This window comes from Sciurus carolinensis, chromosome 11 (assembly GCF_902686445.1).
Source record: "Sciurus carolinensis chromosome 11, mSciCar1.2, whole genome shotgun sequence".
Taxonomy (NCBI): domain Eukaryota; kingdom Metazoa; phylum Chordata; class Mammalia; order Rodentia; family Sciuridae; genus Sciurus; species Sciurus carolinensis.
The window spans coordinates 66,652,482-66,680,013 of record NC_062223.1 but is presented as its reverse complement, the minus strand read 5'-3'; the positions used below and the strand labels follow the sequence as shown (position 1 = coordinate 66,680,013).

The 27,532-nt window shown below is 34.8% G+C and overlaps 1 protein-coding gene and 1 pseudogene across 2 annotated transcripts in view; both read right to left on the bottom strand.

The window, feature by feature from the left end:
• Positions 1-27,532, bottom strand: part of Sbf2 (SET binding factor 2) — a 456,025-nt gene that overhangs the window by 108,765 nt on the left and 319,728 nt on the right. For both annotated transcript variants that reach the window (XM_047516120.1, XM_047516121.1), the window contains exon 17: positions 7,440-7,508. In XM_047516120.1, coding sequence (XP_047372076.1) covers positions 7,440-7,508 — 69 coding nt within the window. The remainder of the gene's footprint in view (positions 1-7,439; positions 7,509-27,532) is intronic.
• LOC124958353 (transmembrane protein 258-like) lies at positions 16,957-17,199 on the bottom strand (annotated as a pseudogene).

The following is a 27,532-nucleotide window of genomic DNA, read 5'->3' as shown; positions in this document are numbered from 1 at the left end:
AACCCTAAACCTAACCCTAAACCTAATGCTAACCCCTCCCACAGGTTTTTCCAAGTTTCTGATCTGTAACTTTACATTATAAGTAAACATCTTCCTTCAAATCTTATTTGTGCTATTGGTTCATTTAAATTTTTTTTTTTAAATCATGGAAGAATAGAAGTAAAATCCTTGTTGTTTATACAATATTTGAATTCCTTAATATGGCACAAAGTTATTCACAGTCTGGCCACAGACTGTCTTTCCTTAGGGTTCCATCTTCAATAAAAATTCCCATTAAGTGATCCATGGTCTTTTCTCTACCTCTACTATTTACATCTTCCTATTCTTTCAGTTACTCTACTTCAGCCCTAGCTATAAGATGTGTATTTTTCAAGGGCACAAATCTCACAATTTATTTGTTGTGTTTCTCAGTTCACCAGGGATTAATGTATTCTTATAGTGCTTAGAATATATCTATTTTAGATTACTTATATTGTAATTTATTTTACTAACTATTTTCTTTGAAATTGTCTGTGTTCTTCAAGGGTGGAAGCCTTGACTTGTTCACCTTTGTATTTCTAACGCTTGGGACATGGTAAATTTCTTTTGGAACACAGGAAGAACCAGAGTCATAGGAGGTTGCTTCATTTTCTGAAAAATGAACAAAATTGTCTAAACCTTAGACCATCATAGGAAAGAGGTAAAAAAGTTTGGAAAAATACTCTAAATTAAAAATTAATAAATTTTAACATTAATAAAAATAAATATTAAGTTTAATAAAATTAAAAATACTGTTATTTATTCACTGAAAATCAATAATACCTGTTCTGAAGTTAATGAGCAAGTTACCTCATAGTTACTCTATATCACTAGTTTAGACAGTGAATATTACCTAATCTTAAAACTGTAGTTCAGAACTGATTATAATTCACTGTTTGCAGCAGAGGTTTTTCAAGAGTACTAAGAAAAAAAAAAAAAAAAAAAAAAGAAAAGAAAAAAAAAAAAAAAAGAAAAAAGAAAAAAAGGAAGAAGCAGTGTTTTAAAACCTGAAAAAAATACTGAGAGACACAGGAGAGTTTGTGCTGAGAGGGAGGAGGAGGAGGAGAAAGGAATGTTAAATTGTCCTGAAGAACAAGAAGAAAATAAAGGGAGGAAATAAAAGCAAGATACTAATTCTCTGGCTATTCTAAAATTATTCGGTGCTGGAGGCATCTGCTGTAGTAAACACATTAACATCTCTTCCAGGCCAAATTTAGATTCAGCTAGTGTTGATGCTTGTCTTTACTTGCAGATGTTTTTCTGCTCCCTTATTTTTAAGATTAATATTCAATTTTATATCAGAAAAAGACCCTTTATCATTTCCCCCTTTTTTTGGCCAAAAATGTAATCTTTTGAGATGGATGATAGGAAATGCAATGTATCTAGGCCATGAAGTCTGAGAAAAACAAAGTTCTTTTCTTATTTTGTAGATTTTTAATAACCTCTCAACATTTACTAATTAAAAATAATGATTAATAAAATATCTGTTTTCCATATTACTGTTTAAGATTTTTCTTCTAGCAGCATCGTAATACAATGAAAGCAGGTTTATTTGTATTCCATCAGCAGGAATTACCTACAAATTGTCATATCTATAATAGGACAAGGGTCCATATTAATGACTAAAGGCAAGGTCAGTATTTAAGTAACTTCTAAATCATCAGAGAAATTTAAAAAATGTATTTGGTGTCATTTTGAATACTAGTATATTTTCTGTTAGAAATATGTAGAAATTGGAGACTTATAAGTAATACTATATGACAACTGCTGAAATCATTGGTATTAATCATCATTTCCCATCCTGGCCCCCTCCAAACCAAACTTAATTGAAGCATCCTTGCTGGATATACATGTGAAAATGTCTGGGGAAATAAAAGGATAGGAGCGATGCCAATTTAATATCTCCAGGCCACAAGTAAAAAAGTTTCTTGAAGGTGTGCTGTATAAATTGGGATTCATCTGGAGAATCCTATTACAGTTTAAAAAACAACAAAACAAAACATGAGCTTTGGGATCAGACTGAACAGTTTAGATAAAATAGAGTTTATATTTATTAGCTATGTGGTATAGATTCTTCCCAAGTCATAAAATGGCTTTACCTTAAAATGGGAACAATACTTCACTGAGGTGGGATAGATACTGAGAAGTCAAATGTAGCATCTTGTACATGGTAAGAATTCAATACATATTAGTTCTCATTATTATTCCTATCACCTTCCTCTGGTTTCTGTTCTATTAGGTAGGTAGACTTACACAGGACCAACAACGGACTTTGACATGAAAACACAGCAGATTTTAGTTTATTCATTTTGGGAAACAGGAGTTGAAGGAAGAATTACTAGTAAGAGTTTGGTGGTGGCAGGATGGTCACTGCTCGGGTGATTTTGTGGCTCTCCATGCTTTACTTTCTGCATCTCTGATTAGGTAAGTTATTTTTATACAAAGGACTTTGAAAAGATTTTCCTATCATACCTAATGAATTTACTTGCGTTGAGCTTTTAATATTTTGAAATGAAAGTAATACTTAGACCTACAAATTTTATTTGTATTTGGACCAGCTAGTGTATGCTTTTTTAGAATGTGGAAGTCAAAATGAAATTGAGCGATAAAGAAATTAAAGAACTGTAAAAATCACATAGATAGAAAAGTAAAATTTATATTCAGACTGAGAAACCATGCTTTACATCTCATATAAAATGTATCAAGAGGATTAACTATGTACTACATCCTGAATTAGATATACTTTGAAATAATACTGAAGGTTTAACATTCTAGGTATAAAACAGATTGTTAATTGTTAATTAATAGTCCTAAAGAAATCACCTAGCAACATTATGCTTGGTGAAATAAACCAGACACCAGAACATACATTGTATTATTCCATTTATATGACGAAGGCAAATTTATAGACAGAAAGCAGGTAAGTGTCACCTGAGAATGGAAAGTGACTATATATGGGCATGATGAGGGTTTTTTGGGAATGACAGAAATGTTCTACAATTAGATTGTGGTGATAGTTGTACTATTCTGTAACTATACTAAAATCATAACATGACACTTAAAATGGTTGAATTTTGTGGTATATAAATTATACTTCATAAATCTGTTAATAAAAACAAGTCTTTCAAATGTCTAGATATGGGAAAGGAAGTTTAAATATGCTGAATGAAATGAAAATTTTGAAGAAAAATTTGTTTCTACTGAGAATGATTCCATGAATAATGCTTTTATACTGAAGTACAGTCTATTTTGATCAACAGGACATCTTCAAAGTGCTATGTACACATGGGAGATCTTTGGAATTTGTAAAGGCTTCACTTCAGTGTGCTTGAATTTAATGTAAATAAGGTATTTGTTTTTCTTCCCAGGGTAAAAATAAACTATAATGATAGTACTAAAGGAGAGTATTATCTCTCCTGGGAGGCATTTTGAGTATCAACAACCAACACAGTGCCTCAAAAAAGTAATGGGAGGGATGTGTTATATAGTTTCATCAATATCAGGAAACTCCAACTATATTACCTGATTATTAAGAACTACAACATGACTCTAAGTTACATGGGTCACTGAGGAGAAGGCATTAAATGGCACTTTGTGGTGGAGGTGCCCATGGTCTTGAATATTGCTCACTTCTATTGTTGGGATGGAGTGATCCAAGTATACCAATTTTGGTTCTATTCCTGTCATATTGGGTTTTACTTTATAATTTTTTCTTCTAAAAATGTAATATTTAAACAAGAACTCCTGCTTTAAACATACTCTGGCTCTTAATTTAACAATCTTTTAGCAAAAGTGACCTAAGAAAACAAAAGAGTAGCCCAATGTTATTCATTAACTTTAAATGACCCTCTACTGTTAATAGCTGATAAATGGGTGGAGAGCCCAGTGTTGGGTTTCTTGACAGTAAGAAGTACGTTACTGGACTGTGACTCTGCATCAGGCATAGACCCAGTGCTTGGCAGATCTAAATATGACATTATTTTCATGTGAAAGTACTCCTAACCATTTAAACTCTAAGCTACTAAATAAAGTACCATGGCCAAAGACTTAAGTTAGGCCAGGTATGGTGGCTCACACCTGTAATCCAGCATCTCAGGAGGCTAAGGCAGGAGAATCAAGAGTTCAAAGCCAGTCTCAGCGATAGCGAGGAGCTACTAAGCAACTCAGTGAGACCTTGTCTCTAAATATAATACAAAATAGGGCTGGGAATGTGAGTTCAATCCCCAGTACCAAAAAAAAAAAAAAAAAAAAAAAAAAAAAAAGTGAAAAGGAACTGTAAACTTTCAATCTAGGGGGGGAAAAAATCCCCTAAATATGTGGTTAGCTATTGTATAACCAATTCCTAAGGAGCTAAGATAGGTAACGTTACAAGTGGAAAATCTTAGATATTTTTATACTAAGTGTGGCTCTAAAAGACAAATATCACTTTTTGTTTGAGTCAATGAAGTATACTACTTTTAGAAGAATAGTAAGTACATATACACCAGCACTATGCAATCATTAAAAACAACTGAGTAGGGCTGGGAATGTAATTCAGTGGTAGAGTGTGTTAGCATGCACAAGGCCAGCACTGCAAAACACAAAATAAAAATATGTACTATTGTGGAAGGATCTCTAATACATACTTCTAACTGAAAAAAAGCAAGGTGAGAAAATAGTGTAAATGATTTAATTCCTTTCCTTAAAAGAAAAACAAAACAAAACAAAACAATAGTTTTCACCTGGATATGCTGGCAATAACATGTAACTCCTTCTATTCTCCCAAGGAAACCAACTGTTTAGAGGAGATGGGGTAGAGCTAGGAAAGAGAGTTTTGCTTTGCATTTTGTATTTTTCTATACTACCTGAATTTCCTAACCATATATATTTTAAAAATCGTCCATATGGTTGGTGGTATTGTGGCTATTTTGAAAACTTACATGCTAATGAATTGGAAAATCTAGAAGATATTGATACATTTCTAAACACATATGACCTACCCAGATTGAACCATAAGGATTTAGAAAACCCAAAGAGACCAATATCAAGCAATAATAAAATAATATGAAGCAGTAATAAAAAGCCTTCCAACAAAGAAAAGTCCAGGACCAGATGGATTCTTGGTTTAGTTCTACCGGAACTTTAAAGAATTAACACCAACCCTCCTCAAATTATCCCATGAAACAGAAAGATAAGGAACACTGGTCAAATTCATTTAGTGAAGCCAGCATCACTCTGATAACAAAGCCAGATAAAGATACATCAAGAAAAGAAAACTACAGACCAACATCCCTGATGAACAAAGCTGCAACAATTCTTAATAAAATAGTAGCAAACTGCATTCTAGAACACATTAAGAATTCATCCTAGGATACAAGGTTGGTTCAATATATGTAAATCAATAGATGTAATTCATCACATAAATAAATCAAGGACAAAAATCACATGATCATCGAACAGATGCAGAAAAAGCCTTTGACAAAATTCAGCACCCAGTCATGTTAAAAACACTGGAGAAACTACAGAACTTACCCAAATACCACTATACTGAAAGAAGAAAAACTGAAAATGCTCAACAAGTTTGATTTTTTAAAAATCATTTGCTGTATTAGAAAGCATATTAATACAAGTTCCAACAGACATGTTGATGTATTATTATGTTGTTGCCTGTGATATTGCCTCACATAGTAACTTGTACATTTAGATGCTCAATAAACTTTTGTTGCATTGAAAAAAAATGAGTGTGTTATTAAAATATTTTAAAAGTAACAAACAACTGAGTCCATTCTCTGAAGTAATGCTGTGCAAGTCTCAAGAGTTTATACTGGCTACACAGTTATGAGGATAGCTCATCTGTAATGTGTGGTCAGATTAATGCAATTTATATCTACTTCCTGAATTAAGAAAGTCACTATGCACAATAAATAATTTCCATAAGATACATATTTAGAAAATATTCAAGAATCAGTGTGTTCTGCCTTCCCAAACCCTTCTGTATCAATTAATGCACTGACTCTTTGTTCCAAAGCTCTCTCTCTTTTCCATGCTTTGCAATCTTGGAATTGAGTGTTATAAACATTTCCTTTGTCACTGGGCATAATATTAAGCCTTGTAATAAAAAGTGCAGGGACACTGCAGTAGAAAGTGGTTTCTCTTCCTGGTTCTGGTGTGCTTTTTCCTTTTAACTCCTGTGACATGCACCTGCTAGTGGTATGTGGGATACCTAAAGGTGTTTGCTATTGAAGAAGTTTAAGTACTATCCCAACTGGTGGCATGCTATTAAATTTTACTAGCACCCTAGTAGGTGTTCCTCTCAGTACGTCTTGTAGCAGACAGTTTTCTGCTTGCCAGTCCTGGTCTATAGACCCTGAGTTAACTTCTAAGTCATCACTGGCCATAATAATACCTCTCCAAAAAGATCTGAATCAGCTTAGATGTGAGGCCCTTTCCAAGTTTATTTCTCTCTTAGGCATTCTGCTTGAGCCCTAGAGGTAGTAGCTGCTCCCCAAATTCTATTCCTGTATTCTTTAGATTATCTTTATCTCTTAGTAATTAATCATTATTACTTAATAACTCCTTATGTTAAAATCTATCTACTCAAATTACTGATAGAACTTCCCATTGGGCCTTAACTAATTTACCTGCAAAAAAACCCAAAATACTAAGACAAAAACAATCACATATATAAACCACCTCTAAAACATAGCATGGTATTATTAAGTTTGATAATACAGAGAAACATCATGGTATTTGGCCAAACTTGTTAACTTACTGCCTTATAAAGCTGACTGCATAAGGCTCAACAGTGAGTCAGTCTGTTGTCACAGATTTATTATTTCCTATTGCACATTTCAGAAGGATGTATTAAATGCATGGTTCACAGTGTGGTTATCTAGTTCTTCAAAGGAAGTGACAGTAAAGAGAATTTGCTGGATTTGTTTGCCATAAGAGCTAATACATTATGTCAAAGCTGTAATGACAGAATTTTAAGTCACTTCAAACAGTCCAGAAAATTCTCAGAAGGTTGACAGAAATTGCCAACTACATTAAATTCTATTTTCTGCCCCCAATGATGTCATTCATTCATTCATTTAATAACTATTTACTGTGTTGCACAAGGTTATAGCAGCAAAGACAAGATCCCAGCCTCACAGAATGTACTTTCTGTGGTTGAGGGAAAAATTTATAAACTAATCAATACATAATACAATTTCAGGTGTTATAAGGAAAATAAAACAGGGTAAAATGGGTGTGGGTGCTGCATTAGGAGATGATTTAGTATTCTATGCAACTTTTCCTATTCATGGAATGTTATAATAAATATAACCACAGTTATGTCTTAGGTATACTAAGAGGACAGGATTCATTCAGTTCCATGGGGAATCAAACTGGATACATTATACAAATCATTATAAATTTACATACAGACTAATGGGACTTACCCTATAGAAAGCACTGGTCAAAGGGAGTAATGCTGCTGCAATGTTATATTCTTCTAAACTTGAACAATCCTTAAAAAGAAACAAAGACAAATGAATATTATACTTACCAGAAACCACAAACATATGGGAACCAAAATAAGGGGATATACTATTTAAAGTTCTGTGAGGTTTTTACTTTCATTCCAAATTGTCACTAAGGCATAGTAGATAAGTTGGAGGAGGGGTAGAAAACTCTCCTGAAGCATATTCTTTTAGAAAAATGCAGTAGAAATATATTTGAGGAAGATCTCATTTTTACACACCATTTGTGAATAGCTACCTTCATTTTTTACAATGACAGTTAAAATTTATATAACTTATACACAAAAATTTCGAGTTTTTTTTTTTTAGGAGATTTACCTACTACATTTCACTGAGTGTAAGATTTTTCTTCTCAGATTTTATCATCTCTGAGATTAGAATGCATTTATAACAGACTGAAAGTATTTCTTCTTTCTTAGTGTTATATGAAAAGGGTATCTTGTTATTGAGCAGGCAAGAAATATTGCTGATGCTGAAACCCACAGGGTAAAATGTTGGGGAACAGTATAGTCAGAACAATCTCAGTGGGAATGTAAAATGGTGCAGCTGCTGTGAAAAAAGTATGGCAAGTCCTCAAAATAAATAACAATAGAATACTATGTGGAAATTAGAAAATAGAATATATATAGACAAATGGAATAACTATATGCTCTAGCATATCTACTATTAGTATATACCCAAAGAACTAAAAACAAGAGCTGAACACAAACAGGCAAGGTACTGGACACACGTGTATGTGATGTGTGCACATACACACACACATACTATGGATATTACTCAGTCTTCAAAATCTGACACATGCCATGACACGGATGAACCTTAGGGTAATTATACCAGGTGAATATCTGTATAGTTTTACTAACCAGTCTTTCCTCTGTCTGGCAGTGGAACACAAAAATAAGCATAAGGAGACCAGGATTTGGAACAGTACCCTAAGGACAGCAAAAGCTTAACTGACATCCTCCCAAGAGGGTTCGATATAATGAATAAAGCTCCAACCTTAAACAAGGTAGCTATTTTTATTAAAAGGCAAATTCCTCATATTTGTGTGAACTAACTTTAAAATTTATAGAGCTGGTACCTTAGATATCAAATATTCCAGTGTAATTTCTCTACTTTCCAAATGAGAAAAAGAAGTTTAGGAGTAATCACAGAGCCATGGCTAGAATCTAGACTTATCTACTTATCAGTGTTGTGCTTTTTCCTCTAGACATTGACTTTTGTACTTGGTTGCTTTTCATCCTATTCTTGCAGTACAGGATGAGAGTTTTATCAGCTTCCAGCAATAAGTATGTAAAGTGAAAGAGGGAAGGTGAGAGAGAAGAGGCCTGAAATGGAGAGCAGTAGGAGGCTTAGAGCTGCATAAGTGCACTGGTATCAGGGACAAGGGCTCTAGAAAGCATAACGAAGAGTCAAAAGGCAAAGTGGGAACATATCACAGACAGCTTTGGCCTATTTCAAAGTACTATTAGGGTTTAGCAGGGACAGCAGTGAGGACAGGGAGGTGGTAGTACTTCCCTGAGGACAAAAGGAAGCAGCTTTCATTTACAAGTCATGGTCTACAAGTGTCCATCTACCCTAAAGCCAGTCTTGCCTGGCATGAGTAGTTTGGTACTATGATCTGCTAAAAGAGTTCTCAATTGAATTTTATACATTGTTAGTCTGAAAAAGTTTTAAAATGCATTGAATATTCAACTCCAATAAGTACTGAAATAGAGAAATTTGCAATAAAAAATCATTCTCATACAGCTCACATTCTCTGACTCAATTAAAAAAAATAACTAAAAGAGAGGCTCAGATTTCCTACAGTAGATAAAATACTCTAATTAATTCATCACACTGACTAATGTTCATTGGATAGATGAGTAAGAGAATGGATAAAGGAAAATATGCAAGAAAAGAGTAATGAGAAAAGGTAGATAGAAAATTTGGAAACATTTATTTACAAAAATATGTAATGGAAAATTAATGTAATATGTAATGGAAATATGTAATGTAATATGTAATGTAAAATCAAGAAGGGGAAGGAGAATTAGGAGACAGCAGTATCACAGATGTCAACAGAAGAAAGACAAGTAGTTTGAATGTTTCAGAGGAAATTTGTTAAAATGAAGTTTGAGAAAAATCAAGAAACTGATAAATATAAGAGGTATGAGAAAAATCAAGAAACTGAATAAATATAAGAGGTACTGGTGGATTCTGACATGATTAGGTTACAGGTAAGTAGATTAAAAAAGAAAGAATGGTTAACCACCCACTTCAGAAGTTACTATATCCAAACAGGTAATTTAATGAGTCTACAGAGGGCAGAACCAGATGAATACTAAGATTTTATTCAATCCTTTGATTCTTTGAGAATTAGAGGATTCCAAGTATGCCAAAGGGGAAAACGTAGTGGATGAAAAAGAAATATTAGAATAAGGGATATTCTAATATTCTCTGGATATACCTGCAAGTCAATATTGTCCCCATTCTAAGTCAGGATTAAGTCTTTGAAACATTTCATTTCCATGAAAGCAAATATATGCAATTTATATTAAATAGCAGGATCTTTGACAATATCAGTAGGTATAACATATGAGAAGAAAGAAGCCCAGGCTGGTCTCAAACACATGGGTTCAAGTGATCTCCTGACTCAGCCTTGAGTGCTGGTACTAGAGTCATGCACTACCACATCTGGCTAGAACACACTTTTGACTCTATTAATCAATGCCAATAACATCTTTTGGGGGGTGTTAAATAAAATTAAGATATAAATAAAGCATATAATCATGGTAGCATAGATTTGGTAAGAGAACAGATTGAAGTTAGATTTTAATAAATAATCTTCAAGAATTTTTTGCATTATCTGCTGAGTGGTGACTCATGCTTGTAATTCTGGCAACTCAGAAGGCTGAAGCAGGAGGACTACAAGTTCAAAGCCATCCTCAGCAACTTAGGCAAGGCCCTAAGCAACTAGTGAGACTGTCTCAAAATGAAAAATAAAAAGGGCTGAGGATATAGCTCAGTGGCAAAGAGCCGTTGGGTTCAATCCTTAGTAATATAAAAGGGGGGAAAAAACAACAAAGAAAAAAGAAAAAAAATTATATCGTCACCAAGGAAATAGAAATAGGGTTATTAACTTTCATTTCATTGAGGTAAAAAATGAAATACAAGAAAACAGCAACAACAACCACAACCACACACAATCCAAAGGTAAGTAAGAAATAAGAGAAAAAGAAACCCAGGGAAATAATTAGAAAAGAATAAAGTAAGATGACAGAAAAAAATAAATTAAAATAATAGCTCAAATGGGTCCAGTGTTTTAATGAAAACACAGAGACTGTCATTGAATCAAAAACCAGAATCCATGCTGGGGAGATAGCTCAGTCGGTAGAGTGCTTGCCTTGCATGCACAAGGCCCTGGTTCGATCCCCAGCACTGCAAAAACAAAAAACAAAAAACCAGAATCCAAGGATCTGTTTTTAAAAAGACACATCTATAACTTAAGGATACACAAAGGTTGGAAAAATATGTGGCAGGCAAATGCCAAAAGAAGTCGAAGTAGCTATATTAAAAATCAGACAAATAATCTTTCAGGCACAAAGCACTCCTAGAGATAAAAAGAACCATTACATAATGGTAAAAAGTTCAATGTACTAGAAAGATGTAACCATTTATATAACCATGCATATAAACTTAATAAATTAGCCTCAAAATATATAAAGCAAAACTAACAGAAAAAGAAATAAATTCATAATTGTACAGAAAATTTTAAAATATCTCTTTAAGTAACTGACAGGTCAAACAGGAAGAAGAACACTTAGTAATCTTACAAGAAACTTACAAAAATATTTCAAAAACTAGAGCTAATGGATGCATACACATACATGCATGCACACACGTATAAGAAATCCTGCATGACTACTGTATTTTGCACTCTAATATTACCATCTGCTTGGATGAATTTAAAAAAACTGACTTCATATTGTGCATAACGTAAGTATCAGTAAACTTCAAAGGATTAATATCATAGTTACAGTTGTCAGACCACAACGATAACTAAGTTAGAAATAATGCATGTAAAGTACTTAAAAGTGTGCCTGGCACACTGTACTCAATAATGTTATCACTAAGGCAAGGAACAACTTAGTATCACACTATAATGTAATTATCTATCTACTTACTTGTATGTCTACTTTCTAAATTATAATGATTTGACAAAATTAAAAAAAAAATGATATGGATCTCCTTAGGTTTATCAGGCTGGCCTGGAACTCTTGGGCTCAAGTGATCCTCCTGTCTCAGTCTCCCAAAAATAGCTGGAACTATAGATTCATGTCACCATACCTGGCTTGACAGCATTTTTGCTGCAGCGAGTAAGAAGCAGTATCAATATTTATGGCAAGCTGTTGAATGAAAGAATGTATCGAAGCCAAAAGATTAGTAGAAACTAATGATATTGTTGGGTCTTAAATTTCCAGAATGAATGTTGAGAGTAAATAGAAGGATCGACCTTTGAAAAAAATTTTTCATTCATTCGCAGATACTTAATGAGTACCTAGTATGTTCCAGGCATATTGTAGGTAAAGAACTCAGGAAACTATCACAAGAGGAAAAACAGATGACAACCAAGAACATATTTTAAAGGACTGAGACAGATTCAGGGCTGAATGGATCTCATAATTTGAGGGACAACCATGTTCTTCTTGATGTCTCTGTGGAGACTGTAGTTGAAATCTGGTTAATGATTGTATAGATTTTAAGTTGGATCAAATGGTCTTTGGTTTTAAATTAAAAAACACTAGCTTTAGATACCTGAGTAATCTCTCTCCCTCTGGAACATGTGTTAGAGACTGGAGAAGGGGAAAAGAAATATCAATTAATGAGAACTTCCTTCAAAGAGAATGATAAAATCATCTGAAATATGACTATAGTGTTTGGCTAGCAGGCCAAGAACCTGGGTTCCATCCTCAGTACCATAGGGGTGGGATAGATGACTTTGAAGACAGTTATTATCTCAGAGTCATGTTTACAGGTTTTAATTTTAAAATGTTGTCAGGGCATGCAGAAAAACACCACACCTTTTCCTATGGGGTATTACTGATGGTCTACAAAATTTCCATAGATTTTATAAAATAATCCAAAACATAGCAGAAACTGTCAATCTTTATTCTGTACCCCCTAAGGACACTGCTATGCACAAGAATGTCATCTGTGTCCTAGCACATCTGAATTTATTTAACAGAAATGCCTTGCATGTTTCTGAAGACTGTCATGCGGCCCAAGGCAATAAAGTTCAACAGACTTGAGCTGTAATCTTCTCCCAAGGAAATGGTTGGGATGCCAAGATGCCTTTTGACTTTGATTTCACAGCAGGGCTTCATTTGTAATGATGCTGTCCAAACTTTAAATGACAACAGCTGTGATACGAAGCCCCATATACTCATTTATAAAAATTTCCCACAAATTAAAAAATTAAACAATGGGGGATTTCAATCCATGACCAATTAGCAGGGACTAAGCAATCATAAAACATTTAGACTAGAAAGAGCTATTTATTATCTTACAAACTGTTTACACATTGTAGTGCATGTCTAAAACCTGTGCACCATTCAAACGCTGATTGCAAAATATAAATATGAAATTCTTTGCAAATCACGTTAGAGACATTCTAAACTAATTAGGTTGAAAGATGGAAAATTTTTAAAACAAAAGACTAACTATTGACAAAGCAATTGCATTCCAGAAGAATGTAGTTATCTGTTGGGGAATCAGTCCATAAGTACACATCCTGAAGTCCCCTGTGCTTTGGCTACTTAATAGCATTGTAGTTACAAACATACCAAGCAATTTATAAACTTGCAAGGACTTGAACATTTATACATGTTTTATTCTGAACTCTGCTGTGTAATTTACCTTTAATTTTCCTGCTACAATTGAAGAGTGAGCCCTGCAATCTTAATTTCTCATTATCCTCAATTATTTCATACCTTTAACCTACATACTTTTGAACTGTCATAGCCAAGGTTCCTATTTCATAGAACTTTGCCTTTTCTCAAAAATGAACAGTAAAAATATTTGAACACTAAAAAAATGAGATAGGAAGGTACAATGGGTTACCATTAGAATTCACATTTGACACAGCTCAGGGAAAAATGTTTTGAATTGTCCCAAATATTGAAAACATTTGTATTTTCTACTTAGCAACAAAAATAAAAAAACAAAAATACCTCTTTGCTCTCCTGTTAAAAATCTCAGTCATGTTCTTATTATTACAGGATAATGACCAAACTCTTTTGCCAGGCTTTCATAGTGTGGACTCAGCTGTGGGCTGTGGATCCAACTCAGTATCCATGGGATCATATGGTTCCCCTGCTACAAGCTGTGGTCTAGTTAGCCAGTTTTATTTATCATCTTTTATTCCACATTATACTTATTGCTACCACACTGATATCCCTAAGAAGACTATCCATGAATTGCTTTGTCATATAAATCTTTTTTTTTTTCCTTCCATGGTACTTCCGTGTGCATGGCCCCATATTTCTCTACTCTTTCCAAGTACAATGCTATACACAAAATTGGCAAAAGAATTTTTACTACAGTTTTAGAGTTATATTTTAACACTAAATAAAATTATACAACCATAGAGGATATATTGTGATTTTGAACATTATGGTTATTTATATGCACCATGACACTTGCTAAGATAGAAGGTGAATGCTAGACTTGACAAATATTATCAAGATTTGGTTTAAGTTCTTTGAATTGACCAAGTCTGTTTCAATTTTATTTGCATAGAAACTAGAACACTATATCTGGTATACGGTAATAATAGCTAACATTTATTGAGTGCTTAGTCAGTATCAGACATGCTCTAAACATGACTTATGTAAATTATTTCATTTAATCTTCATAAACTTCTTCCTCTCATCCTCCTTCCTCCCTCCTTCTCTACCTCCTTTTCCTCCTCCTCCTCCTCCTTTTTTTTGGTACTAGGGATGGAATCCAGGGGTACTAAGTTGTTCAGGGCCTTGGTAAGTTGCTTAGGCTGGCCTCAAACTTGCAATCCTCTTGCCTCAGCCTCTGGAGTTGCTGGGATTACAGGCATGCACCACCATGCCGGGTTCATTTCATCTTCATAAACTTCTATGAGCTACATACTATAATTAGATCCATTTTGTTGGTGAAGGGACTGAGCTTCTAAAGGTTATTTGCCTGGGATTATAAAGCCACAAATGGCAGACCTAGAATTCAAAACTAAGTAGTGTTACTGTATTATTTTTGCCTTAAACCTCTTTGTTCTCTTGCTTCTCAAATGCATTAGGGTGTTGAACTAAAACTAAAAATGACATCTGTGGACACATTTAATTCAGGCAAAATAAGAAATATTCCAGTAATTTATAAATAACATCCAGGGAAGTGTTTAACTATACCACATCTATGAAAAATAACTGAATGAACAAAATAGGGAGAGGAGAACAGATTAAGATATACAGAGATATCTGATTTTTAAGAAAGATGTTATGGTAATTTAATGGTGAAAGGAGTCTTTTCCACGGATGGTGCTGGAACAACAGGATACCCACATAGGAGAAAATAAAACTCATATCTTACCTCATACCCTTTATAAAAATTAAACCATATTGGTGACCTAAATGGAACAGCTTATGTTATAAAACTTGAGAAGAAAAAGGGAAATTTTTTGTGACCCATGGGGTAAAGCACAGATTTAAAACCATAAAGAAAAAGTAATAAATTGAACTTAATCAAAATTTAAACTGTGTACCAGAAAAGACATTGTTGAGCTGTGGACATGATTCAGTGGTAGTGTGCTTGGGTTCAATTCTCAGTACATGAATACACACCCCACATGAAAGTTGAAAATCAAAGTACAAACCATATAGTAGGAGAAAATACTGGTAAAACATAACTGATAAAGAATTTATATATCCAAAAATATATAAAGAATTCTTATACCTGAGATAAATGTCTGTGCACTTCACATTCCTCTCCCTGCCTGGGGCCAGCCCACACCCATATCCCCTTCAGAAGTACTTCTATTCATTTGGGGAATTTCTTCCTCCTTCTACCTCCATCTACATCAAGGTCCACTGAGACCTTGTCATGCTGTATCATCTTTTTCTTGAATGTTTGGTACAATTTACCAACATCATATTCATTATTTAAATAATGGGCTGGGGTTGGGCTCAGTGGTAGATTTGCCGAGCATGTGTGAGGCACTGAGTTTGATTCTCAGCACCACATAGAAAGAAAGAAAGAAAAAGAAAGAAAGAAAGAAAGAAAGAGAGAGAGAGAGAGAAAGTTCATAAATAACTGAAAAAAAATTAAAAAGAAATTTACCAGATATAGTTTCATTTATTTGATCTGCTAAAATTACCTGGGGCAATAAATAAAACTAATTTTTACTTTGTAAGATATATAGAATAATGCATGAACTTGTTTCAAAATCCTTTCTAATGATTCAAAATAACTGATTTCGATTATCAAAGGAAAACATATCACTCATTCCAGGTAGCATCTAGAATATACTAAAAACAAACTGTTCAGATTTTGTAAAGATATGGAGTATGTTCTTAAATAGTATACAAACAGTACTAATAAGTATTTCTGGAAATTGTGCCCTACAATGCACTGTCACTTTGGAACTTAAATTAACATTTCTATATGGTCCATGTAGACAGGGTACCATAGATTCTATCCATGTGTACCAATCACTGAAAGCACGTCCTTCATGGCTACTTCCCAATATGTAGAGAACTGGGTTTCTCAGTAAGTAGTTTTCTACCATATTTAAAACTTTTCCTGAATATGCATTCATATCAATAAAAATTTTATAGCCACCTACATATTAACATTTTCTTAGAATTTTTGCTAATAATGTGACAGAAATTTATTAAGTTGGGGGTATAAATGCACCTGATTTGCTTTTTAGAATGATCGCTCTGACAATAGTGTGAAGAATAAGCCAGTATCGGGGACAGATTCAACCATTCAGCAAATGCTGAGTTTCTACCCTGTGCCAAGTACTATTTTAGGTGCAGGATAAAAGGTAGTGGGCAAATCAAAGTCCTGGTTATAACAGAGCTTACATTCCACATTGGAGAGATACAGGATAGAAACGTGCTTTTCCAACTCCTGTCCTTCCTTTACTCCTCTATTTGATAAGCCTTCCTTCATCTCTGGATACTCAAATCTTCCCATTATTTCAATTTTCGGTCATGATGCCTTTCTTTTGTTTGTTCCCTCCCTCTCTCCCTCCCGCCCTCCCTCAATCCTCCCTTTCTTCCTCTCTCTCTCTCTCTCTTTGTCACATCTCTGCCTTTATTGTGAGCAGCAGGTAGAACACTTCCAACAAGAGTAAAAAGAAAAAAAAATTCATTTATAAAAGCAGAGATTCAGTGAAGTCACCTAGTGAATAGATATTCTTGGGAGTTCATACACAGAAGCTGAACCACAGTAGGAGGAAGAGGAATCCATATCTTGTGAAGAGTAAGGCCACCTAGTAGATTAGGTACTCTTTATAGATATTCCACATGTACTTGGTGGAAGTGACCTCATAAACACCTAAGAAGCACATGGTGAAGAACATGCTTATGGCCAGAAGCACCAAGGTCAGATGGGGGAAGACAGTCAGGTTGACTGGGCTGGTGAATCTGTTTATGGTCTCAAGCTCCATTTTGCCTGGCACAGGGTAAGCTCCTGCTGGGCTACCTTCCAAATGCTGCTTCTTCATGATTTCCAGTCTTTTATTACTCCTTGCTTTTTATTAAAATTACATTAACTGCATAACTTCCTTAATAAATCATATGCCTTTTCAGATCAATAATCATGTCATACATAACAGATATTCAATGAATATTACTAAACAAAGGAATGATTTCTTGGGCTGGGGTTGTAGCTCAGTGGTAGAGCACTTGCCTAGCATGGGTGAGGCACTGGATTTGATCCTCAGGACCATATAAAAAACAAATAAAGAAAAAATAAAAGTGAGGGGAGGGGTGTGGGGGTAAGAAGGATAGTAGAAAGAATCTGACATTATTACCCTAGGTACACATATGACTACATGACCAGTGTGATTCTACATCATGTACAACCAGAAGAATGAGAAATTATACTCCATGTATGTATGATGTGTCAAAATGCATTCTACTGTCATGTATAAACTAAATTAGAATAAAAATATTAAAAAATGATTTCTTAAAAAAGGAAGTAAATGTTATTTTACCAAATACAGTTAAATTAGAAGATAAAATATCAGTGTAGAGAGCAGACTGTGCCCTGCTCTGTGTTACTTCATGAATGTATAGAACACTTATTTTCAGACTGTGCCTAATCCTGAGTTACCTCATTTTGTAAACAATGGCTTGCCATGAATTTCTCTATTCTGCATATAAATTCTGAGGTAAAATGACCCTAAACCTTTTTCACACTAGTCAACAACCAGCATCTGCCTAGTACAACCATATGGCACAAGCTGATAAAGAAATTAATTGTGCTAATAAAAAATGACCACCTGTGAACTTATCCAATTAAATCAGAAGCACATGGATTCAGGGGCACATCAAACCCATGTCAGAAAAATCAGGTCCACGAAAATATACATTGGAGAAAAGGCAGTTTTTAACAAATGGTGCTATGACAACTGGTCTGCCATATGTATAAGATTGAAACTAGACTCTTATCTCTCACCCTGCACAAAAATCAACTTAAAATAGATCAAAGACCTTGTAATCAGACCAGAAAGCATGCGATTCCAAGAAAACATACGTTTTTTTCTTCTATGTTTAGGAGAAACTCTTATCTTTTAGGTTTAGGTGTTGACTTTCTCAATGAAACCCCTAATGCTCAGGAAATAATGCCAAGACTTAATAAATGGGACAGCATCAAATTAAAAAGTTTCTGACAGCAAAAGAATCAATTAGGAATATGAAGACAGAACCCATAGCATGGAAGAAAATCTTTGCTAGCTACTCTTCTGACAGAGAATATCTAAAGAATATATAAAGAGCTCAAAAACCCTAACACCAAATAATCAAATAACCCAGTTAATAAATAGGCAAACTAAACAGACACTTCTCAAAAGAAGAAACACAAATGGCCAACAAATACATGAAAAAATTGTTCAGCATCATCAGCAATTAGGGAAATGCAAATCAAAACTACACTGAGATTTCATCTCATTTCAGTCAGAATGGCAATTATCAAGAATACAAACAATAATAAATGATGGAGAGGATGTGGAGAAAAAGGAACACTTTTACACTGTTAGTGGAACTGTACCTTAGTACAACCACGGTAAATCAGTATGGAGGTTCCTCAAAAGACTAGCTATGGAGCCACCATATGACCCCATTATACCATTCCTCCATATTTATCCTGAAGAATTAAAGTTACCTGACTACAGAGATATGTGCATACCCTCGTTTATAGCAGTGCAATCACAATAGCCAAACTATGGAACCAGCCTAGGTGTACATCAATGGATGAATGTACAAAGAAAATGTGGTGTGTGTGTATATATATATATAATGGAGTTTTATTTGGCCATAAAAATGAAATTATGGCATTTTCAGGAAAATGGATGGAATTAGAGGCAATCATGTTAAGTGAAATAAGTCAAATTCAGAAGATTAAAGGTCATATGTTTTCTCTCATATGCAGAAGCTAGAGAGGAAAAAGGAAAAGAAAGGTGGGGATGGGGTAGGGATCTCCTAAAAATCAAAGGGAGATTAGTACAGGAAAGGGACCAAGGAGAAGGAGGCAGGGAGGGAAAGGGGAAGTCTGGGGAGTGATAATGGCCAAATTATATTGTTATATCATGTGCATGTACAAATCTACAAATGTAACAACAAATCCCATCAGTATGTACAACTATAATGCACTAATAAAAAATGTGGAAAGAGAAATAGGAAAAAAAAAGAAAAAGAAAAAAGAAAAACCAGTTCCATGAGCTTATCAAACACACCAGTCCACTGAATGATGCAATTTCCTTACCTGAGACCCAAAAGGAGAAGAATTCCAAGACTGATAACAGCGACACCCTGACACCATCACCTGGTCATTTATGACAAGCTCTGTCTAAGAAAATTGCCACAGGGAAGAACCTAGAATTCTCTATCTCTAGGCTTCAGTTCAGTGTGGGTTCTTCTGCTTGCGACAATGACACATGGTCTACTTCAAATTGACACTCTAAAACTGTGGACTTGGAGGTAGCTCAGCAGTTCCACAGAGGAATAATTCTTAAGATACAAAAAAAAAAGCACACTCATAAAGATTAATAAATTTAATAATATTAAAATTAAGAAAATTAATTAAAAAAATTTTTTTAGTTGTAGGTGAACACAATGCCTTTATTTAACTTTTATGTGGTGCTGAGGATTGAACCCAGTGCCTCACACATGCTAGGCAAGTGCTCTACCACTGAGCCACAACCCCAGGCCCAGAAAATTAATTTTTAAAGTCAACATAAATAATTAAAAGACAAGTCATAGCATAGAATATTTCTAAAACATAACAAAGGACAAATATTCAAAATATATAAAGAATTACTCTAAAATATAGATGAAAGAAATAAGTCAGGAAAAGATGGATGAAAATATAAACAGGTACTTCAAAAAAGAGAAAACCAGAATCGTCAATAAACATGAAAGAGTACTCAACTGCAGTAGTAAATACAAATTACAAACACAAAGGGACAGCAGTACATAGTCATCACACCAAAAAAAGTTAAGACTGACAAAATAAGTGTTGATAAGGACATGAAGTAGAGTTAGTTTCCGTTGGGAGTGAATGAGAAAAAAGCATTTGATCTCATTTAATAAAGTAGTACATACACATATCCCATGACTTAGGAGGTATATTCCCTAAAACTTATATACACATGTACTAAGATTATATAGCAACAATGTTCTTAACAGCACTGTTTAAAAAAAAAAAACAAACCAAAAAAAACAAGGCCTGGACACAACTCAAATGTCTGTTTGGCTGAATGAATAAAACACACAGTGATATACTGGAATACTACACAAAATGAAAACAAGTGAATTACAGCTGTATCCAATGTCATGGATGAATTTTTCCAAACACAATAAAAAAAAATTAAAAGCTTACTACATTTTTTTATCTATAATAATAAGAATAAAATAATCACAAATTTAATTCATGTGTAAGTAGCTTAGAATGCAATTTATACATGCATTTGAATATGTGACTAGCAAATGCTAAACACAATTTTGATCCAAAGAATCAAGAACACATTATCACTGCTATCATTATCATTAGTCATCTCTGTCAACACCATCATTATCACTTCCATACCACCATCAATCACTATTTAAATATCTATTCTAGATTAACCTTGGCTTCTATCTCCATTAAGCTCATCAAATTACATCAAGGTAAACATGTACCAATAGGGTATATATATATATGAAGTCTACCACAGTGATGTCAAATAATTGCTTAAACTGATCACACTGACAAAGGAGAATCTAACAAAATCAAATCAGGTGGAAAAGATAATTAATTAGGATAGTTTCATGATAAATGCTTATCAGCAACTGATTTGATGTGAAAAAAAAATTTTCAAAAATCCTTTGGAGAAAGAATGAATCCTTCAAGAGTTTTTCCAAAAAATAATAGTGCTGTAAAAGCCAAATGTAAAGTAAATTATACAATTTTGTTAGAGATTATTTTAAATACCCTTCTCTCCCTCAAATGAAATACTGATCTATACTTTGGCACATAGTTAAAACTGTACCCTCAATATATGTTAAAACAAAATGAAACAAAATATACAACTTATTTTAAATCAATGTACCAAACACCCCTCCTTTTTTCACTATTTGATATGAAATCTTACTACCCATTTTAAATTGATTCACTGGTAGTGATAACAAAAATTAGTGTCACTCTTAAGGATCAAAAGATACAAGAGTGGTGGTTCCCATCACATCTCTAATTCTCTAGCATAGTGTCTACAGAAAACTAGCAGATTCTGGAAAATGAAAGTACACCACAGTAAATGCAACAAAGCAGTGGCTCCAAATGCAATGATATAACGAAGTCTTAGGTATATCATAACAAGCACCAATTTGGTAAATGTCTTCTTTTTCATTCCTATTAGAGAAGAGGATCAGGAATAGTCTGCATTCATATGAAATGCACAATGGTAAACACTGACAATTTTGCCTCAGGGATATGTTAATGAAGTACTCTCCCATTAAAATTCAGTTTGAAGAAAATGAGACCATTTGAATATCATATAGAAAATGATACCAATATACTACATTGATGGCATCATGCTAATTAGGCCAGATGAGTAGGAAATGTCTATCATGTTGGAAACCTTGGTAAAACCATGTACTCTAGAGGACTGGTGATATACCTTATGAAGGTTCTGGGCATACTGGGATATTCCATTCAAAGTAAAATACAACTTGTTGTTCCTCATATCTCCCACAATTGAGAAAGAAAGCAGTTTCTGGTAGGCCTCTTTGGGTTATAGAGGCTGTACATTCCACATCTGAAAGTACTGTTCTGGTTCATTCTAGGTGACACAAAAGGCTGCCAGCATTGAGTGGTGCCCAAAGCCAGATCCAGGAATTAAATTGATAAGTCTTGGTCACTATCTCACCCAGTGACTCACTTAGAGAACTCTCAGCTATGTAGGATTAGAAGTTCTAGTACTAAAAAAATAAACATTTTTAATGGGATGGAATAAGAATACCATTAAGCTAAGCTACTATTGCCAAAAGACACTTTAGACTTCTAGTGTCCAGGGACCAGCAAACAAGGAAGGAGTCATCAGACCAGAATGACAGGGGAAGCAGGTCTGCTACTGTTACACAACAGGAGCAAGGAGTAATATTATCAGTACTCAGGTAAGTCTTAGAAAAATGGTTAATTTTTTTCTGGGGACGGGTGCTAATTTCAATGGGCAACAATCCTGGCCAAGAAAGACATGGTGATTAAGGGGTCAGCCTTCTCTAGGATTAGGGTCTAGGTCATATCACCAGGAAACCACTGAGAAGCTAGGATGAGGAGAATCTAAAATAGATAGTAGAGAAGGGAGATGATAAGTATCATTTACTGAGATCAGCTGCAGTAGTAGGGGCTAGAGGATTTTCCTCTTATCTCTTCTAAATTTCCTCTAGCAAGAGAGACATGCTGGAATTCTGAAGGAATGTTTCTGAATACATATGAAGTGGATATATCCCCTCCCCCACATACAAAGCCCCCAGCCTAGGGAAGGAAGACACTGCTCCATACATATGAAGGATACATATGAATGTTTCTGAATACAAGAGGGGGAATATGGCAATGCCCTACCCAGATACCCCTTCAAAGAACTGTTGTCCCATGTCTGTGTAGTACTATCAACAATTCTTTCTGGAAAAACCCACATTCAATGACCAATCAAGGTAAAAAGATCCAACCATTTTGGCTTAATGTGTGACAGTTCCAGTTATGGAACTGTGAATTCAGCAAGGCTCTCACTGGGTCCTTGGTCCAACAACACTGCTTGGTTTTGCCTTCTGCCCAATTCTATTTCTTTCCCTCCTTTCACAGGTATTGATCTCAAGAGCACTCCCTAACAAACACCATTGGCAATAAACTCTGTCTCAGAATCTGTTAGCAACCTGAAACAACTTCCTAAAAAGTGGTAGCACACACAGTTTGGCGGCAGGTTCTATTTTCTGTGAACCCAGTCTAGTATGTATTTGTAGTTTGAAAAATCATTATGGGTACAGGATGGTGACTGGGATTGGGGGGGCATGGGGAACAAAAATGGATGTAGGGAAGATTCAAGGGTGTGGATTAGAGGAAGGCTACACTTTCAGTTGCTCTGTGGCTCAGGATTCAAGCAGTGGGACCTTCTCAGTTAGGTGGGTGAAAGAGGGATTTCACTAAAATTGAATACTGGACAGTCACAAAATGTCTTAAAGATTGAGAAATTTGGGTGCATTGAACAAAGAATGAGAAAGTACAGTGGAGCTGAGGCAGTTGTGGCAGTGACTGGCTGCAGCAGCAATGCTAGTTCACCACAGAGAGGCAGGCTAACATAGAGGAACACAATGGAAAGATTTGGTATAGAAAAACCTGTAGTTCAGAAAAGCAGTCTGAATTTAGCTGATCCTGAAGATGCATAGTGAACTGGTGTTTGAAAAGTGCTCTGTATTTCTCAACTGGCAACAAAAAGCTGAAGCAGAAGCCATCTTGAAGAGGCCACATGGCAGCTACTGCTGAGGGCGCCAGACCACAGCAAACACCGCCATGCTTTATTGCCCCAGTAAGCAACTAACATGACATAGGGTGCATCTAGAAGAACATGAGTGAAACAGGTATAAAGAGCGTACCCAGGGGAATTACGGTCAGAAAAACAAAGGGGAATCCAGCTTGCTTTCCCTTTGAGTCAGATGGCTCATGTGACTGATCAGAGAGGGTCGGGAATCTGAACAGGTAGTTATGAATGCACTCAGGAACTAAAGCCTGGGAAGGCTGTGTTTGTGGGTAGCAGAGTGTGAGGAGGATGGGCTCCCTTACCCTGTGAATAAAATTCTTGGGAGGCTCCTGAAATCTAGAGGCCCAGCAGAGATAAGCATCTGCCTGGCCCTATGGATGTGTTGATCTAATCTCTCCAGAGGAGATGCCACCAAAAAAGTGCCCAAGGCCTGATTAGACCTAAGCCCTGGCCTCCAGGATTCCCCCCCCCCCCAAAAAAAAAAATGCTGCAGGATTCCCACCCTGTCTGCTGGACAAAACTCCAATGAACAGTATTTCCCATTCCATCCTACCTTATACTGTTGAGAAGGGAAGCTGAGAGCTATTTCAATCAACTTTAATTTCAGGCCACTCCAACTGGCAGCTCTGAGAGCAACACAAAAATGGAAGGGGTTAATAATCCCCCTCCCCCCAGTACAAGAAATGGAAAAGAAGAGCAGTTGGGTATAGGTAGAGACCATCAATTCCCATTGACTGTTCTGACCACCTCAGCATAGATGATTCCTTTGTTTTCCATTAAGAATCATTTTTTTTTCTCTCTGTTCTTGCCATACTGATTGGTTTGTGGACCTATATACATGGATGTATTTGTTTCCCCCCTTCATTTTTAGCATTTTTTAATGTAGTTATTTTTCCTTGCCTTGTCTTTTGAGAGTTAGTGTTTTGGTTTGTTTATTTTGTTTATTTGCTTTTCTTCTCTCCTTTCTTCTCCTGCTAACAGCCAAAATCTCTTATTCTTTTTCTTTCTCTTTATGTTGTTTTTCCTGTTTTTTCTCTTTCTCCTTTACAACCATGACTTGCTACATCTCTTCTGCATTCTCTGTCCATGTTTTGAAAATTCTAAACTCAACCTTTTTATCACATTTTATTTTCTCTTAATGAACTGTATCTTTACCATCTTTTAGAATTATTTGGTTTATATAACTCCTGCTCCTACTATTCATGTTGTTTCAATTATTACTGCTGTGGATGACACAGTTGACACCTGCTGTTTAATGCCAGATCTAGTTCATATTTATATTTTTGCTGTTGGCAATTACTGACCCCACCATTCCTATTTTTGTGGTAATTAATGTTATAGACATCATAGTAAGCACCAGGTATTTATTTTAATGCTGTATATTGTTTTCATCAATTAATGCTATTGTTTTATCCTTTCTGAGAGGTACTGGAAATCTATAGGGGAACTACAAGTTCTCTACAAGTAGAGACTCTGCTGCTCAGTCAAAAGACAATGCACCTTGTTCCATACAAGAATTACTGACACTCAAACTTCAGTTACACCTGAACACAAAAATAGAAGAGACAAAAACCTAAACTAATGACCAGGTCCCAAGTAGTAATGGCCGGGAATAGGCCCCCAGTTCCCACTCACAGAATCCACTGGCAAAAGAGAGCCTATAAATGACACAACTATGAGGGAATCTCAATCTAGATGACTCTTAGACACTTTGGCAAGAGAATGTTGTGTCCTAAAAAGGCTCCTCTCAACAGATGCATAAAACCCAACAAAAGACTATACAAACAATATGAAAACACAAGGTAATACAATGGCTCTTAAAGATCATGATTCACCAGCAACTGATTCCAAAGATAATGAAATGGATGATATAGTAGACAATTCAAAAGAATGATTATAAAATGATCAATGAATGAGAACACAGAAAAACAACTGACTGAATTTAAAAAGTCAGTATAGGATAAGAATGAGAAATTCAAAAAGGAGATAGAAGTACTGAAAGAATAAAATACATATCTTGAAAATGAAAGACACAATTAATCAAGTAAAATGTTCAGTTGAAAGTCTAACAGATCATACTGAAGACAAAATTTTAGAGCTGGAAGACAAAAGTGTCTAGCCTTGAAATATTCACACATTATTAAACAAAAGAAAATAAGTAACCATGATCAGAATATATAAGAACTCTGGGACATATGTAAGAGACTAAATTAAAGAATCACTGTAATTGAAGTAGGTTGTCAATTGCAGGCTAATGGAATGGATAACCTCTCTGGGGAAATAATACCAGAAAAATTTCCAAACCTTCAGAATGAGATAGGTATTCAGAACCCCAAATAGACGAGATCAAAAAAGAACCTCTCCATGATTCATTATAATTAAAACGCATAACCTACAGAGCAAGGATAGAATTTGAAAAACCTCAAGAGAAAAATTACAGGTCACATTTAAAGTCAAGTCAATCAGAATTACTTCTGATTTTTCAGCACAAACTCTAAAATCCAGGAGGACTTGGAATACATCATTCCGAAGATGTGAAAGAAAATAACTGCCAACCAAGATTGCTGTATCCAGCAAAGTTATCTTTCAAAATCAAAGTAGAAATAAAAGACCTTCAAAGAAGAGAACTAAAAAGAATTCCACTAATAAGCCAGCACTACAGAACTTACTTTAAAAAATACTCCACACAGAAGAAATAAAAAACGAACTCAGAGCTCACAAACGAATAAGTCGCCTTTGAAAAGTAAATTGGAAAATTAGAAACAGAACCAAATTAAACATTAGAAATAAGTAGGAATGGCAAGAATTAATAAATATCTTGCTATAACAACATTAAATGTAAATAAATTGACTAAATTTTCCAATTAAAAGACAGGCTGCCAGATGGATTAAAAAGACCCAACTATACGTTGTTTGCAAGAGACTCACTGTTTAGCAAAAAATAAAAGTTAACAAGTCAAAAGTTAAAAGATGGAAAGTAATATATCATATAAACAGAGCCTGAAAACAAGCAGGAGTAGTTACTCACCTATCCAACAAAGCAGAATTCAAGTAGAAATTAATCAGAAGAGACAAAGAAGGTCACTTCATACTGGTAAAGAGAAAAATCTAACAAGAAGATATAATAAAAGTAAATATTTATGGTCCAAAGGTTGGTGCAGCTAATTACACAGAAGAGACATTACTTGAATTAAATACTATGATAGGTCTCAGTATAACAACACTGGGTGATTTCAATACACCTCTCTCACTGATAGATAGGTTGTCTAGGCATAAATGCAGTAAAAGCTTTTTGGACCCCCAAAATATTATAAATTAAATGAACTTAACAAACATCTAGAGAGTATTTTATCCAACAACACCTGAACACACTTCTTAGTTGCTCATGGAATCTTTTCCAAAACGGACCATATTTTATGTCACAAAACAACTTTTAACAAATACAAAAAAGGGACATAATTCCTTGCATCTTACGGGATCATAATGAGATGAAATTAGAAACTAACACCAATAAACCTAACGAACTGTATAAATACATGTAGACTGAAGAGTATACTAATGAATGATAAATGGGTGATATAAGAAATCAGAGGAGAAATTAAAAAAATCTTAGAATCAAATAAGAATACTGATAAAACTTACCAGAGCCTCTGGGATACTATAACAGCAGTTCTAAAAGAAAATTATATAGCTATGACTACCTATGTAAGAAAATCAGAGTTGGGTACAGTAGTGCCCACATGTAATCCCAGTGGCTTGGGAGACT